The following is a 14216-nucleotide window of genomic DNA, read 5'->3' as shown; positions in this document are numbered from 1 at the left end:
ACACTTTAAATCTGGCTCATTTTAAAACCTACACATATATATTTGGTATAATTCTTTTCAGAATTTATTGAACTTTAATGTGATGTTGTTAGATTTTCAGATTCTTACTCTGTTTTTAAATTGTAAACCGAAAAATATCCAGAACTCACATCCTGCAAGACAAGACTTGTGCCAAGAGATTTAATCATGCTCAGGGACGGAAATAAAAGACAAAGAGTAGGACAGCTGCTGTACAGGCTTTTAAATGTTCGAAGCTCCGTATGAGATGCAGATCACGCAGCACGGCAGCAACCCAGCAGCTGATCGAGCAAAGAGGAGGTAAAATAAACTGTATTTGTTTCCCATTGAACCAACCTTTTAACGGTGGGTTTCGTAGGAGCGACCGTGTCTCCATGGGGTGCGTTCAGCCCCCCTTTTCACAATATGAGTGGCAGAGACGCGAGGTGGCTGGTGCTTAGCGCAGGCCAGGGGGGGGTTTGGCGAGCGAAGCGAGTGGGGGGTGAATCCCCCTATTAAATAAATAAATAAATAATCTTACAACATAGCCTTGTTTTTGTTTAGCTAGTGTATAAGTTTGAAAGTAATTGGATGTAACAAACAAAGGAAAAGAGATTATGAAGACTAGTGATGAATAGTTAGAAAAAAATTTAAAAAATCAACAGTAATACGTTTATTGAATGATTTCACGAAATTATTATTTAAGTAATACAGTAGACCCCCGCGAAGTCACGGTTCAGAGTTCGCGGCCTCAGTCATTCGCGGATTTTTCCTTAGAACCTATCTAAATTGTTAGCAGAAACCGCAAATATCCACCCTAATTTTTATGGCTTTTTTCGTGGAAATACTGTACTGTAGAGAGAACAAGAAGCAACTGTAGAGTAGAATGCAGCTTGGGATGGTGAAAGTAGCCAATAGAATTTGAAACTGCAACTCCCAGCAGTCCCTGCAGTGGCTCTGATCAGTCTTCTGCTGAGGCTGCTTGGGCTGTTGGGGTCAAAGGATGTCAGCGTGGCTTTTACAAAGGGGGCCGGTGACCAAAAGCAAAAAAAAAAAAGTTTTTGTAATTTGTGTTTCAAGTTCCTGTCTGTCTGCCTTCTGTTGGGTTACCTATACTTATTCGTTTTGTCCTGGATCGTTTCGTGATTGGCGTCTGAATTGTCTACCGTCTGCCTGTGTACATGAGGACTGTAAGTGGATTCATGGCCATCCTGCAAAGAAAGGAGTGCTTCTGAACCCGTCCACTCATCTTCACCATTTCAGGAACTAGCGGTAGGACTATTTACATTCCCACTGAATGTGCGGATCTCTGGAATATCTATTTTCATCACTACATTTAATCTGTTACCATTTTTCATGATTTACTGTGTGTGTTTTCTTTGTGCTTTGTTGTATTTAATGTGTAATCACCATAAGGGGAACAGGGGTGGTATTGCTGTTTTCATTACATTCTTTATTTGCTGTTTGATTACTGGTTTGCTTTGATTTTGTCTCTATTTGTGAGTGCGTGCGGGTTGGGTCAAGGCTGGGTGCGTCCCTGGAATCTTCACCATTAAAATAATAATAAATTTATTTAATAATAAATTCATTTCTCCTTGCTGCTGATTGACTGTGATGCATCTCCAGCTGAGTGTTCTTGTGTTTTCCGTTTTGTTCCTCTTAACCCTTAAACTGCTACAACCAGCTATAGTCGTTTCCCAGTACCATTTGCAAGCACGCAGGAGCGGTCTTAAAAGCCTGAACAGCACCTGTCCTTTCTTGGCTGATTGCTTTGTTTCTCTCTCCTCCCCCAGACATCCTCTGCTCCTGTTGGGGGTTGTGCTCCCCTATGATGTTTGTCTATTCTTTATTTGACAACTAACTGCATATTGAGCTTGTTTTACTTTTGAAAGAGACATGTTTTTTTGTTTGAAGTGTTTGAATAAAGTTCCTGTCTCTAGAATCTCCTGTGTTTCTGTGCAATTCTGTGACCCAAGCGTGACATCCTGCAGCAATGCTGCCTCAGTGCCCCTGGGATTGAGCCGCTGCACTACAGCCTGCCAGCATCAGCGCTTACCTCTGTGTGCTTGCGTGCAGCCAGTTCAAGTGCAGTTGGCTCGGGGATTTCATCCATGGCATCTTGTACATATTGTTCCAGTAGTTTTTTTTAAATAGTTTTTACAGTTCAATAGCAGTGTGTAAAATTATCAGTGTTGCAGTAATTGTGATACTGTTTGCATGAAAAAAATGTGTTCCATTAAAATTTCACTTTTCTTTGTAAATTGTGATGTTTACTTAAAGTGCAGCAAAAAAGTACTTGGAGTCCAGGGATGCATTAACCCCCAAATATGCGGCAGTTTAAGGCTTAAAGCCCCAAGATGCTGTCGAAACGCCCTGCACCTTCTAAGGTTTCTGGCAATGAAAACGCGCTTGCATGAATTACAGTACATATAGCGGTAACATCGGTATTTTACATTCTAGCACTGCGGGAGACATAGCAGTACAGTACTGTGTAGTATACGGGTTTATCTTTACATTCTTTTTTTTTAGGTAATGTAAGTGTTTTGTGGGCATATTTAGGGTTTAAACTATAAAAATAGGTATTTTTTTAAACCACATCCAAAATTCATGGTTTTTCACAATTCGCGGGTGCTCTAAGAATGTAACCCCCATGAAATTTGGGGGTGTACTGTATTAAAAAAGAATCCTTAGGACAAGTGAAACCTACGATGTAATTAAAAAAAGATATGAACCATAAAGTTAACTATATCAAGTGCAAGCATAGTTTTGGAAATCTATTTATAATTTGCATTAAGGTTAACAGTGAGCTTTTCACTTAAATTAAAACATCTAAAACATTTCACTTTACAAAACATCTCACACTCTTTAATGCTTTTTTTTTTTTTCTTGCACGTTTGAAAAAGAGGAGCAATACAGTAACACATTAGCATTACTTGCACAATATACACTACTATTTCCAATACTTGGTAAAATATCATGAAGCAATGAGCAAGAAAAAGATAAGATCACTCTAGGGGTTGAAAAAGAGCACCTTTATCTAAGAATGTCAGCCATGCTTTGCTTAAAAAAAAAGAAACTAACAGACAGTATAAACAGTTAGTAAGCAACTGCAAAGCAAAGAGTGGCACAAGGTTCTTCTATTTCACCATAAATAAAAGGTAAGTTGGCTAATTAACAAAAATAACTCACCGGAATGTGCACTGAGGATTACTGCTTTGTCCTGGACAACCAAAGAGGGCAATAAGGAAATGAGGTTCTACTGATATAACAAAAATTCTCTAACAGCTTAATATTAACTGATGTTTAATGAACTTTAAGGCAATAACTTGTCCACTAGTCTGAATCCAAACATACAGCCAAGGAAGGTTGACAACTAGCAGCACCTGTCACTCAAACAGCAAAACTATGAACAAAAATTAACAAATAACAATGATGTGTTTATTCTTTGGAAAGTGAATTTGTCCTTCGCTGTCATTTACGGCTGGGTGACAATTTAAAGAAACAAAACCTTGATTTTAAAAAAAGTGTAAGATTCACAACTTATTTCAATATTTAACCTAAAAAATCACTTTCAACTATTCTTGAAAAAGAAAACAAATTTAATAATTAAAAAAAGAGAAGTCTGTCCACCTTAAAATACAACTGTATCCTTCTTAGGAATACAAAACTATTGTGGCAGCTCCGGTGTATTCTTCTGTTCGCCACTGGCCAGGGAATGTTCTCTTCCTAACATAAACAAACCTATCTGACGGGATATATAATATGGAGAGTGCCTTATGTGGCGTATGCTGCAGCAGAATTGTGGACAATTTCATTCCACTGAGAATTTCTGTTTTAAATGCTGAAATAAAATGGACGTGCTGCTCCTTTCAACTGCTATTATCACTATGCAAACTTTGCATTTTACATTAGCTTGTTCAGCTCCTTTCAACTGCTATTATCACTTTGCAAACTTTGCATTTTACATTAGCTTGTTCAGCATCCAATCCTTTTATATCCAAACCAAGTACAAACAATTAAATTCAAGTTACAGACTTTCTTTGTAACAAGCTCATTCATGAGAGAAATGCTCCCTTTTTTATCATTGCATTAATATGTTTTAGCTGCACACATGTGACCAGCTGATCAAACTGGGGTGATAGGTGGTCAGACTTTATTATTTTGCTTTGGCATATTCATTGTCTGCTCGACAGTTTAACTGTACCAGTTAGAAAGAAAAAAAAAACAACACAATTTTCACTTCTGAATATCACTTTAAAACATTAATTAGATTTAAACAATTTAAAAAAAAAAAAACATCCTGCTTTCATTGTGACTGTAAGATATTCCTTGCAATGTCAAAAGCTAGCCCAATTTAGCTTTTCCTCATCTACCTTATATGTTCACGTATAATCTGTTCTTGAAACCTGAAAAATCAATCTTAAAATCTGATCCCAACTTATACGCCCGTTCAAAAATGCGACACTTAATTTTATTTATTTTTTTATATCTTCTTGCATTCTCCAATCTCGCATCTGTTTCTCAGACGCATCGAATTTTGTTGCAGCAGTGCAGTTACCAATATCTTTCGCTACTTCAATGACATTTAATTTAAAACCAGCTGCATATTTTCATCTGATCGAACGCTCCATCATAGATAACGGACGCTCGTACGATAAAGATGTATGAGGGTGTGAGATAAAAAAACACAAATCAGTGCAAAAGTTGCTTCGGAATAGTTCGGGTATCACCGTGTGGTCACGTAGCCACATTAGAGAGAGAGAGAGAGGTTAGGAGCACACGTTGATACAGCGCATTGCTGCACCCACATAGAAAAAAAAGGCCATGTGCTCTATGGTTGCTCTGTCAGGTGGGCATTAGTATATCGTAATTCCTAGGACCAATAGCGCGAGTTTTCCGCATTTGACTTATACAACCGACATTAGAAAATACCAGGAATTATACAATAAAATCAAGTCCCGACTTATCCGCGAGTATATACGGTACATGCTTCTATATTGTGCCATTTTATTCTCAACCTTGGGTTTCTGATTATTTTATTATTTTTTTTTTTTACAGATGACACAGATTTGTTACAAGTATATACTCGCCACAGGGCCCATGGCTAGTAAAGTACCTTGCAGAAGCTGAATACTGGATGGAGCACAACTTCTTACAAATTCAACAAAAAGAGTTCTTGCTAATTAGCACTAAAAAAATGAGCTTTCAGAAACAATACCATCATACCTTCTTCGTTTTGGAGGGGCCTCAGCATCACTTTTGAATCTGCTCTGTATTATTCAACTCACATATGTCACATAAAGAAACTTTCTTTATTCCACCTTCAGAGCATCTCCATGACCCGCTTGTTTTTATTCTTTAGTGCCACTGTGAATATTGTCCATGCTTTCATTATATCTTGGACTAACTTCTATAAATCTCTAATGGAAGATTGCTTCTAATCTGTTATCTCAGTTTCAGTTAGGTCTAAACTCTGCTGCCAGAATCCTTACTCAGACTCACAACAGCGAGCTTGTAATGACGGTTCTGCTCAGTGTATACTTGCTCCCTGCATTTTCAAGGACTGAATTCAAAACCCTGTTACTAGCTTGTATGCCTTTAGCTGATGTTGCATCAGACTACATTAGCATCCAAGTGTTATTACTGGTCTGTCTGCAGTACTGTACAAAACATGGCCTCTATAGCATATAACGGGGGTTGTTTTGGAAACCAAGCAAATAATGGTATTTGTCAGGTCAGGGAGGGTGGGGAATCTCTATATCCACTCTTGAATAGGGACTGGGCATTAAGGCTCTTTTTTTCCGGAAAAGCCAATAACCATTTTCTTAATTTTACTGCTGTTAAGCTCCATACAATTCTTTCCGCACCAAGAACAGAGTTCTCCACCTGAGTCTTACACTCTGTCTTATCCCATTTATCAAAAACACAACGCAAGCACCCTGGGAGGAGCTTCATTAGAGACTGCAGCCATTACTAACCCAATAATATAAATAAAGATACATCTTATATCTTTCCCTAGCGGTATGACAGTGATTTTAAATGGAATAAAGAATCAGTAACACTAATGGAAAATTATACTAACTTCTGTTTAATATAGGCTTAACACAAATATATAATACTCAAAGGAGAACCACTTGGACAAAGCATGATACAGTGGAGGTTTCCTGTGATCAGTGCTTATCCAACTTCAAGATAGAGTATGGGAAAGCATGTTGTCTTAGGCATGGGCAGGAGCGATGTTTTCCATCCATCTGTAGGTGAGGTCTGCTGTTCTGGGCAATGTGTAGGCATTTATACATTTCCTACAGTTCAAGAGTCTGAAACACAATCACGCATGCGTCAAACATGGGTATATTCTGGTTTGCTGTTTCATCACTCACGGAAAATAGAACACCCGCTTTAAACCAGAAAAAGAACTTTTAGGTCACTGCACACTCCTCCTTTCCCTGAATATCCCACCTTGGCAGTGAACAGGTGTTTGTTGCTTCTCTTCAAGCCATATTGCTAACTCTAGCAAATCTACCCCCTCGGTCAGTAAGCTTGCCTTGTGTGTCATGTGAGAGACGCATGTCTTTTTCTGTCAGCCATCTTATCTAAATGTATCTGGTTTCCGCTCATACGAATAAAATCAGATAAAATGAAATAAACTAAACAGATCAGAGTGACATACTTTTAAACATTAGCTACAGTGTTATATGCATTATACTTGACTTACCTCTTCAGACAATTCTCCAAACACAGTGAGGATATCTATCAGAAGGCTTGCAGTATAGAATGACTTGATCATGTTCCTGTTTAAAAAAAAAAAAAAAAAGGAAGTAGGGGAGATGTACCACATGTCATTAGTCCACAGCTGGCATATTTACATTATCATAAATGATACACAAGAATACCAAACAAAGGGTTAGGAAGAAAAGACGAAAATAGACAACAACTATTCACAAGAATCTGAATGATGGTTTCGCAGCGTGTAATGACCGCCCATCTACTATTGGTGCTAGCCAAAAAGGAGACTGGATGTGACAAAGGTGTCTCTAAATGACTGAGTCTGAGAAGCAAGCTTTACGGGTACGTGACAGAGAGAAGAATTGCCAAGCAAGAAAGGTTAAGACACACAAGGGTACAGAAGAGAGGTGCAGGAGGAACATTCAGGGTACACACAAGAAAAGAGACATCAAATCGAATACATTTAAAATGTTTACTAATACCTGTCATCGACAGGTAACATAGCTAGTATTCTATAAAATTTGACAAAAAGAATACAAAATGTGGCAAATATTGAATTTTTGTATTTAGTTTTAAGACAAACAATGCCTTTAATGAAAGAAAAAATGTCACTACATCATTTCTTAGGCACCATAACCTTTTATCCTGATACCATCTGTGTTCTTACGTACAGTCCACTCCTTTGTTTAATGTTAAGTATTATATATATATATATATATATATATATATATATATATATATATATATATATATAAAAATGAAGTATTTAGGCATTTGCTTTCAAAAAGTGTTTCTTTTACGTTACAGCAATGTGTCTTCTTTACTGTAAGCCTCAAGAGTTAAGTCAAAATATATACTGAGCAATGTCTAGATTAGAACACTGGTTTAAAAATAAAAATAAAATTTTTTTAGTATCTCCTGACTAGGATCCACAATTTGCACCAGGACCGACGGTTTTTTATATATAAAAAAAAACACAAGAGTATTTCATTATTTAAAAACAAAGACATATTTGGAGATGTATATAATAAAAATGTGGCAAATATAAATTTTAATCATTCATTTTTAACAGCTGCTTATTTTTCTAAAAGCAGTAGAACCACCACTGTCTGCCGTCTGAATATCTTTCTTAATATTTATCATAAAATAAGGATTGTTTCTACTTCTTCAGAAGGAGAGCAGAAAAAAATAAAACCAGAATACATAGTGTACCCCCAGAGGATACGGGAAAACTTCCTTCACGGTTATTATGCCGTTAAAAATGGTTGCAGGAACACAAAAGGTCTCTGGTCAGCTAATGGATATAATGAAAAGATGTAGCAAAGCACATTTTCATAAATTACGTCTGTATACTTAGTCAAGTATAAAGAAAGATAACCTGCCTTGGAGTGAAAGTATCCCATCAGCAAAGGGTACAAGTTAGGCACTGTTTGTTAGCGATAGGGATGCACCGATACCACTTTTTTGGAAAACGAGTATGAGTACTTGCATTTCAGTACTCACCGATACCAAGTACTTGCCGATACAGAGTACTTAATAAAAACATGATTTAAATTTACAGGTAACAGCTTTAGTCATATAATTTAACAAAAAAAACAAGAAACTCTCGTCTATCCACTGGGAGGTTAGGCTAATTAGCGACACGGGGCTAACACTGCTTGTCCAAATATCCGTGGTGAAACTAAACGCAGAGGAGGCTTGCAGTAGGCTGTGGATATGTTTTTTTCACGGAGTCGTGTAGTTTAGGCAGCTCCATGTCAGTCATGTAGCGGCGGCTTGGGATATCATATCTGGGCTCCAGAACATGGAGGAGACGCAGGAATCCCACATTTTCTACCTCCGAGAGTGGCTGGTCACTCAATGCAATGTACTCGATAATTGCCTGTGTTATTTTCACAGCACGTGGATTGTCTCTGGACATTTTCTCTCGTCTTGCAAGAGTTTGCTGCAGCGTGGGTTGTGTTGGTTTAGAAGCGTGGGTAAACTCTTTGTACTCGTTGTCGTGTTGGGATTTTAGGTGCTTGATTAAATTACTTGTGTTAAATGCGCTACCTTTTGAGCCTCCTCTGGACAATTTCGCTGAGCACAATTTGCAGTCCGCCTTTGTTTTGTCGTCTTCATTCACTTTGAAATAGTTCCACACGGCTGACATGTCTCGCCTCACCTTGCCTTCTCCCCGCTCTGAGCTGCAGCCGGGGCCTGGGGGCGGGCACTCGGCGCCTGTGATTAACCCCTTACACGCCGCTCAAACATAGACATTTCTCAGACCGTGGTATCGGTCCCCGGTATCGGGGGACTTTTAACGAGTACGAGTACTTTAGAAAATGTGGTATCGAGGCCGATACCAGATACCCGTTTCGGTATCGGTGCATCCCTAGTTAGCGAGTCTCTAAATTTCAATAATCTGTGTCCAAGATCCTTTGTATGGTTAGGATTTCCTCTCCTCTCAATTGACTGCTAAGTGTAACGCTGGCTGGTTGTGGCTGACATGGTGTTTGTTGCCGTGTGTTTATGCAAGGTGTAGGAGTTTCCTGAATGCTCCCAGGGTATGATAACAGCTTCCTCTCTGATGTGGTGCTTTGGTACTCACCAATAGCAGCCTACACGTGTAAGTTTTATCATTGGCTAGATTGTGATGCTTGATCTTTGTAAGGTTCCCAGCATTCTTTGATGTCAGTCATCCTCCAAGATGCTACTTTTACATAAATTGCTCTATTTACTTTTTTTTTTGGTCTTACAGGATGGATGTCCAACATATTCAGCGACAGACTGCTGTCACTGTCCTGCTTCACAGACAGATTGAGGAGATCGTTCCTCCCCCAAACTATGCGACTCTTTAATTCCACCAGGGGGGGTAAACGTTAATATTTAACATTATACATAGTTATTGTCTGTTTTTTTCAACTGTATTATTATCATTCTTTAATTTACTATTATTTATTGTATCAGTATGCTGCTGCTGAAGAATGTGAATTTCCCATCGGGATTAATAAAGTATGTATGTATGTATGTATGTATGTATGTATGTATGTATGTATGTATGTATGTATGTATGTATGTATCTATCTATCTATCTATCTATCTATCTATCTATCTATCTATCTATCTATCTATCTATCTATCATATGATGTTAAACTGTGGAATTGAACATGGCCTTATCTGACCTCTTAGGAAAATAATGTAACTCACGCTATGACACTCTGCAGGTGTTCCACATGCCAGATCTGCTTTCACTCTCTAACATGTCACTATTCCCGAACAATCAAATCATACCAAAAATAAGAATTTCCTCTCAGAGACTTGCCAACAAACCAAGAAGATTAAATGCATTTAAATACGCTGACAATGGGTATAAATTTATAACCAAACCCCATTTGAAAGGAAAAGATGTTGGTATACTTTCTGTGTTTTGAAGTAATTTGAAGGTTAAGGAGGGTGCTTTTTACTATGTAACATTGCTTTATTGTTCTTTTAATTACTTTCATTTATACCCAAAAATCCAAATAAATTTATTACAAATTTTCATTCTGAACTAAATGAACTTTTGATATACTTATAGATACCACAATTGCGTAACCTGCTGGGGTTCTGCTAGGAATTTTAACATACATGTGGCCATTAACTGTTCTTTTAGTAATGCATTATTGGCTGTCCTTGAAAATTTGAAGTTAACTCAGCACATTAATTTTCCTACACATTTTCATGGTTACAATTTAAGACTTAATCTGTTCCTTTGTCTTGATGATATCATGGCCTTCAATTCTCTAGTTGCCATCTCTAGTCACAAACTCACTGAATATAATTTTTGTATTCTCTTTCCTAAGCCTGATGACAAAGCTAGTATTACCTACCAGAACATTAACTCTTTTTCACAGTCTTTACAGACCATGTCTATTTTGGAAATATGTAAGCTGTTGACATGGTTATTAATTACAACCATCTTATTTCTAACACCTATGAGTCATCAGTGTGTAGTTGTTAAGTTTAATGTAAGGAGTTTGTTCTTAATTTGATGGTGTATGATATATTAGCAGGCGGCACGGTGGCGCAGTGGGTAGCGCTGCTGCCTCGCAGTTGGGAGACCTGGGGACCTGGGTTCGCTTCCCGGGTCCTCCCTGCGTGGAGTTTGCATGTTCTCCCCGTGTCTGCGTGGGTTTCCTCCGGGCGCTCCGGTTTCCTCCCACAGTCCAAAGACATGCAGGTTAGGTGGATTGGCGATTCTAAATTGGCCCTAGTGTGTGCTTGGTGTGTGGGTGTGTTTGTGTGTGTCCTGCGGTGGGTTGGCACCCTGCCCAGGATTAGTTCCTGCCTTGTGCCCTGTGTTGGCTGGGATTGGCTCCAGCAGACCCCCGTGACCCTGTGTTCGGATTCAGCGGGTTGGAAAATGGATGGATGGATGGATGATATATTAGCAGATCAAAGTAAATGGCACACGCTGCAACAATCATTCTGTTCCTTTGAGGCACATATCTGAAAATAGAAAAATATTTTGTATTTTTTTTGGCACTTATCATTAGTTGTTACATTTCTACTAGTGAAACCTGCTTCGTTGAAAGTACAGAAAAAGTTTCACAGTATGCAGAATATACACTAGAGAAGAATTTGTTAATTTATATTGAGAAGAATAAACTATTGTAATTTAGTGTTGTCAATATCATTCACTTAATACCATTAAGGTAATAAAAATAAAACAGCAAGGATGATAACTAGACCAAAAAGTTCAACTATATGACTCCATCTCTTTATTGGCTTTCATGTTAAGCTTTGAACCTATTTTAAGACTCGTACGTTTGACAAATACATTCCTTACTTCTCATTGCTTTACTAAAATAATTAACAGCAATACTCTCGATATGCTGGACACCTAAACATTCCAAGGGAAAAAGTATAAACTTGCATGTAAATGACTCAAGCTTTAAAGTCCAACATGTGCATTAAACTATTGTAAATTTTGCAATATGAAAATGACTGTGGGCTGTCTGTAGGCACGGCTCACAACCACTGGCTTAAAATACTAGCCTGGGCTCTCACTTATGGACGTCTCTTCTCCAGTTTTCTAATATATGCCAAAGATTTGGATGTAAGGTTGACCATCAACTGCCTCAGTATAAAGAGTCCAGGAGAGTGAGGGTCCTTTCATGTCCTCACATTTCATTGTTGGTTCCAGCCTTGTTCCTCTCTGACCTTTTCTGTACTAGAAAAACCAGGTTAAGGAACATGAATGACTTAATTAAACAGTGCATCATAGATTTAAATCTTTTATTCATGGTGCTATGTAAATCATTAAATTACAAAGCCTTAATTATATTCATGTTTCAGATTTAAATTACTTTTCCATAAACATTTTCCATACATGAATTAACTTATAACTGCAAATTCACCCTATTTGAACAAGATCATGCATTTTTAAGAGCACAATTTTCATTTAAAATGTCTGTTAACTTTTTTTGTTTTTTTGTTTTATGATAACTATTTTGGAAATGTAAACCACACTCTTGAAATGAAAATGGAAAGTGCAGTACAGTATATAAAAATAAACTGAAATAAACTGTGTGAATAAAAAGCAAGCTAGGAATAGGTTCACTGAATAACTGACTAGGTTTCCCTTAACATAAATCTGTCCTGCAGGAACAGATGTGTGCAATGACGTGTTTAAATGTTTTCATTTTTAAAAGTAATGCAGTGTGAAATATGTGTGGTAATAATTACATATATCTAAAAGATTATATTTAAAATCTCTTAAGCCTGATGCAAAAATCCAACTCTATTCTGAAGCACCACTTACAAAAAAAGTGTGATTTTTGTAAAGCATAAAAAACAAAAAGTATTTTTTAGTATGAGAGAGTAATTGGAGTCAATCCCACATTTTCTCTCAGAACCCCTGTATAAAACATTTCCTTTATGGGTAGGTCCTGATAAGGCTCTAACTCTGGCCACACAATTCACATTGTTCTTCTGATCAAAACTGTTTGAAGCTGTAAAACCCAGAAGAAATACCACCTAGCATGGCACCAGCAGGAAAAGGTTTAACTTTTATATTTCAACAACCACCCATTAAAACTATTCTTCTCATGTTTTTTGCTAAATGGCATGTTGCTAAAGTTCAGGTTTAACTCTGTGAAACAACTCACAACTCATATGTTTCAGTAACTTTATAATTAAAAAATAACCTTGTCAGTGCAGAAAAACTATAATGATCCAACTCTGAGATGTAATGAAGTTGTATGAAATGCTTTCTAATAGGATTAATTACAAAATGACTCACACTTCTGCATGTTTCTTACGTTATTATACATTATCCGATTCAGTTTTTATGGAAATGCACGCCATTAAATGTCTTAATGTTTCATGAAATCAAGACGTAGAACAAATAAACAATGAGAAATAAAAAAAAAAATAAGTCAAAGAATCATTAAGTGTAAAAAAATGTACTCTGATTTTGGATTCCTCAAAGCAGACTACACCTTTTGCTGATCTAACAGTCATTCTGCAAGTCACCAACTCTTCCTCCAGACCATCACACTTCCTCCTCCATGTTTGACAGTTGGTGTCACACACCGAGGACCCATCCTGTCACCAACTTGACGGCGTACAAACACCCTGTGGGATGAACTGAAGATTTCCGATTTGGATTCATCGGCCCAGAGGACTTTCTTCCAGTCTGCAGTAGTCCACATGTTTACATGTTATTGTTAAACAGATGATGTATAAAATAGGACAAAATTAATAATACTTACTGAAAGAATATGCGTTATATTGAATACAGTTTTGAATATCGTGTACACATGTATATTCCCATGATACAAAAAATTCGGAAGGTTGTTAAAATAAAATACTACTTCTGCTTGAATAACTTTTCTCAAATTTCATACTTGTTTGCTTTTTATCACTATAAATATCTATAAAAAATCTGAATCATCTATCTGTAATTAAAGCCATAGTTTACTTGAAAACTCACAAAAGTATTCAGTTAAAGTACCATTTCCAGTTGCTGGAATTAGACCAAAAGTTGATAGGATTCCTTATTTTGATATAAAGCAGGTATACAAAATCTCATTAACCGAGGTCAAAGCATTTGAGATAACATGTTTACACACACAGAGACATCATTTCAAAAATGGTATTTTCGGACTCAGAAAGCTCTAAAACGTCAAGATTCATCAAAATCTCGAGGTGAAATTTTTTCACGATTCCTATATTTTCTCTATACTAAGTATACGAGAAAGTAAAAAAGAAATCTACTGACTACAGATGTAATTCTGTTAATTTAGGTGCAAAATAAGCCATACAACTCAGTGACTGACCCGTGTCTGGGTTCCATTACAGCAATTCTTAATAAGCATCAATGGCACTTTAAACATAACAATTCTGGAGGAACCACACAATACTTATGCATGAAAATCTGCTTAAGTATTCATGCCTTGGCAATACTATAATAAACTGAATCACACTCACACAAACAGAACCAGTGATTATAAAATTTATAGCTTAA

At 37.1% G+C, this 14216-nt stretch overlaps 1 protein-coding gene across 2 annotated transcripts in view; it reads right to left on the bottom strand.

Moving 5' to 3' along the window:
• vta1 (vesicle (multivesicular body) trafficking 1) overlaps positions 1-14216 on the bottom strand; it is a 106432-nt gene that overhangs the window by 31573 nt on the left and 60643 nt on the right. For both annotated transcript variants that reach the window (XM_028820307.2, XM_028820306.2), the window contains exon 4: positions 6713-6788. In XM_028820307.2, the coding sequence (XP_028676140.1) occupies positions 6713-6788 (76 nt within the window). The remainder of the gene's footprint in view (positions 1-6712; positions 6789-14216) is intronic.

The sequence above is a fragment of the Erpetoichthys calabaricus genome, chromosome 15 (assembly GCF_900747795.2).
Source record: "Erpetoichthys calabaricus chromosome 15, fErpCal1.3, whole genome shotgun sequence".
In the NCBI taxonomy this organism is placed as follows: Eukaryota; Metazoa; Chordata; class Cladistia; order Polypteriformes; family Polypteridae; genus Erpetoichthys; species Erpetoichthys calabaricus.
Note: the sequence above shows the minus strand (reverse complement) of the source record. Positions and strands in the feature narration are given on the sequence as shown.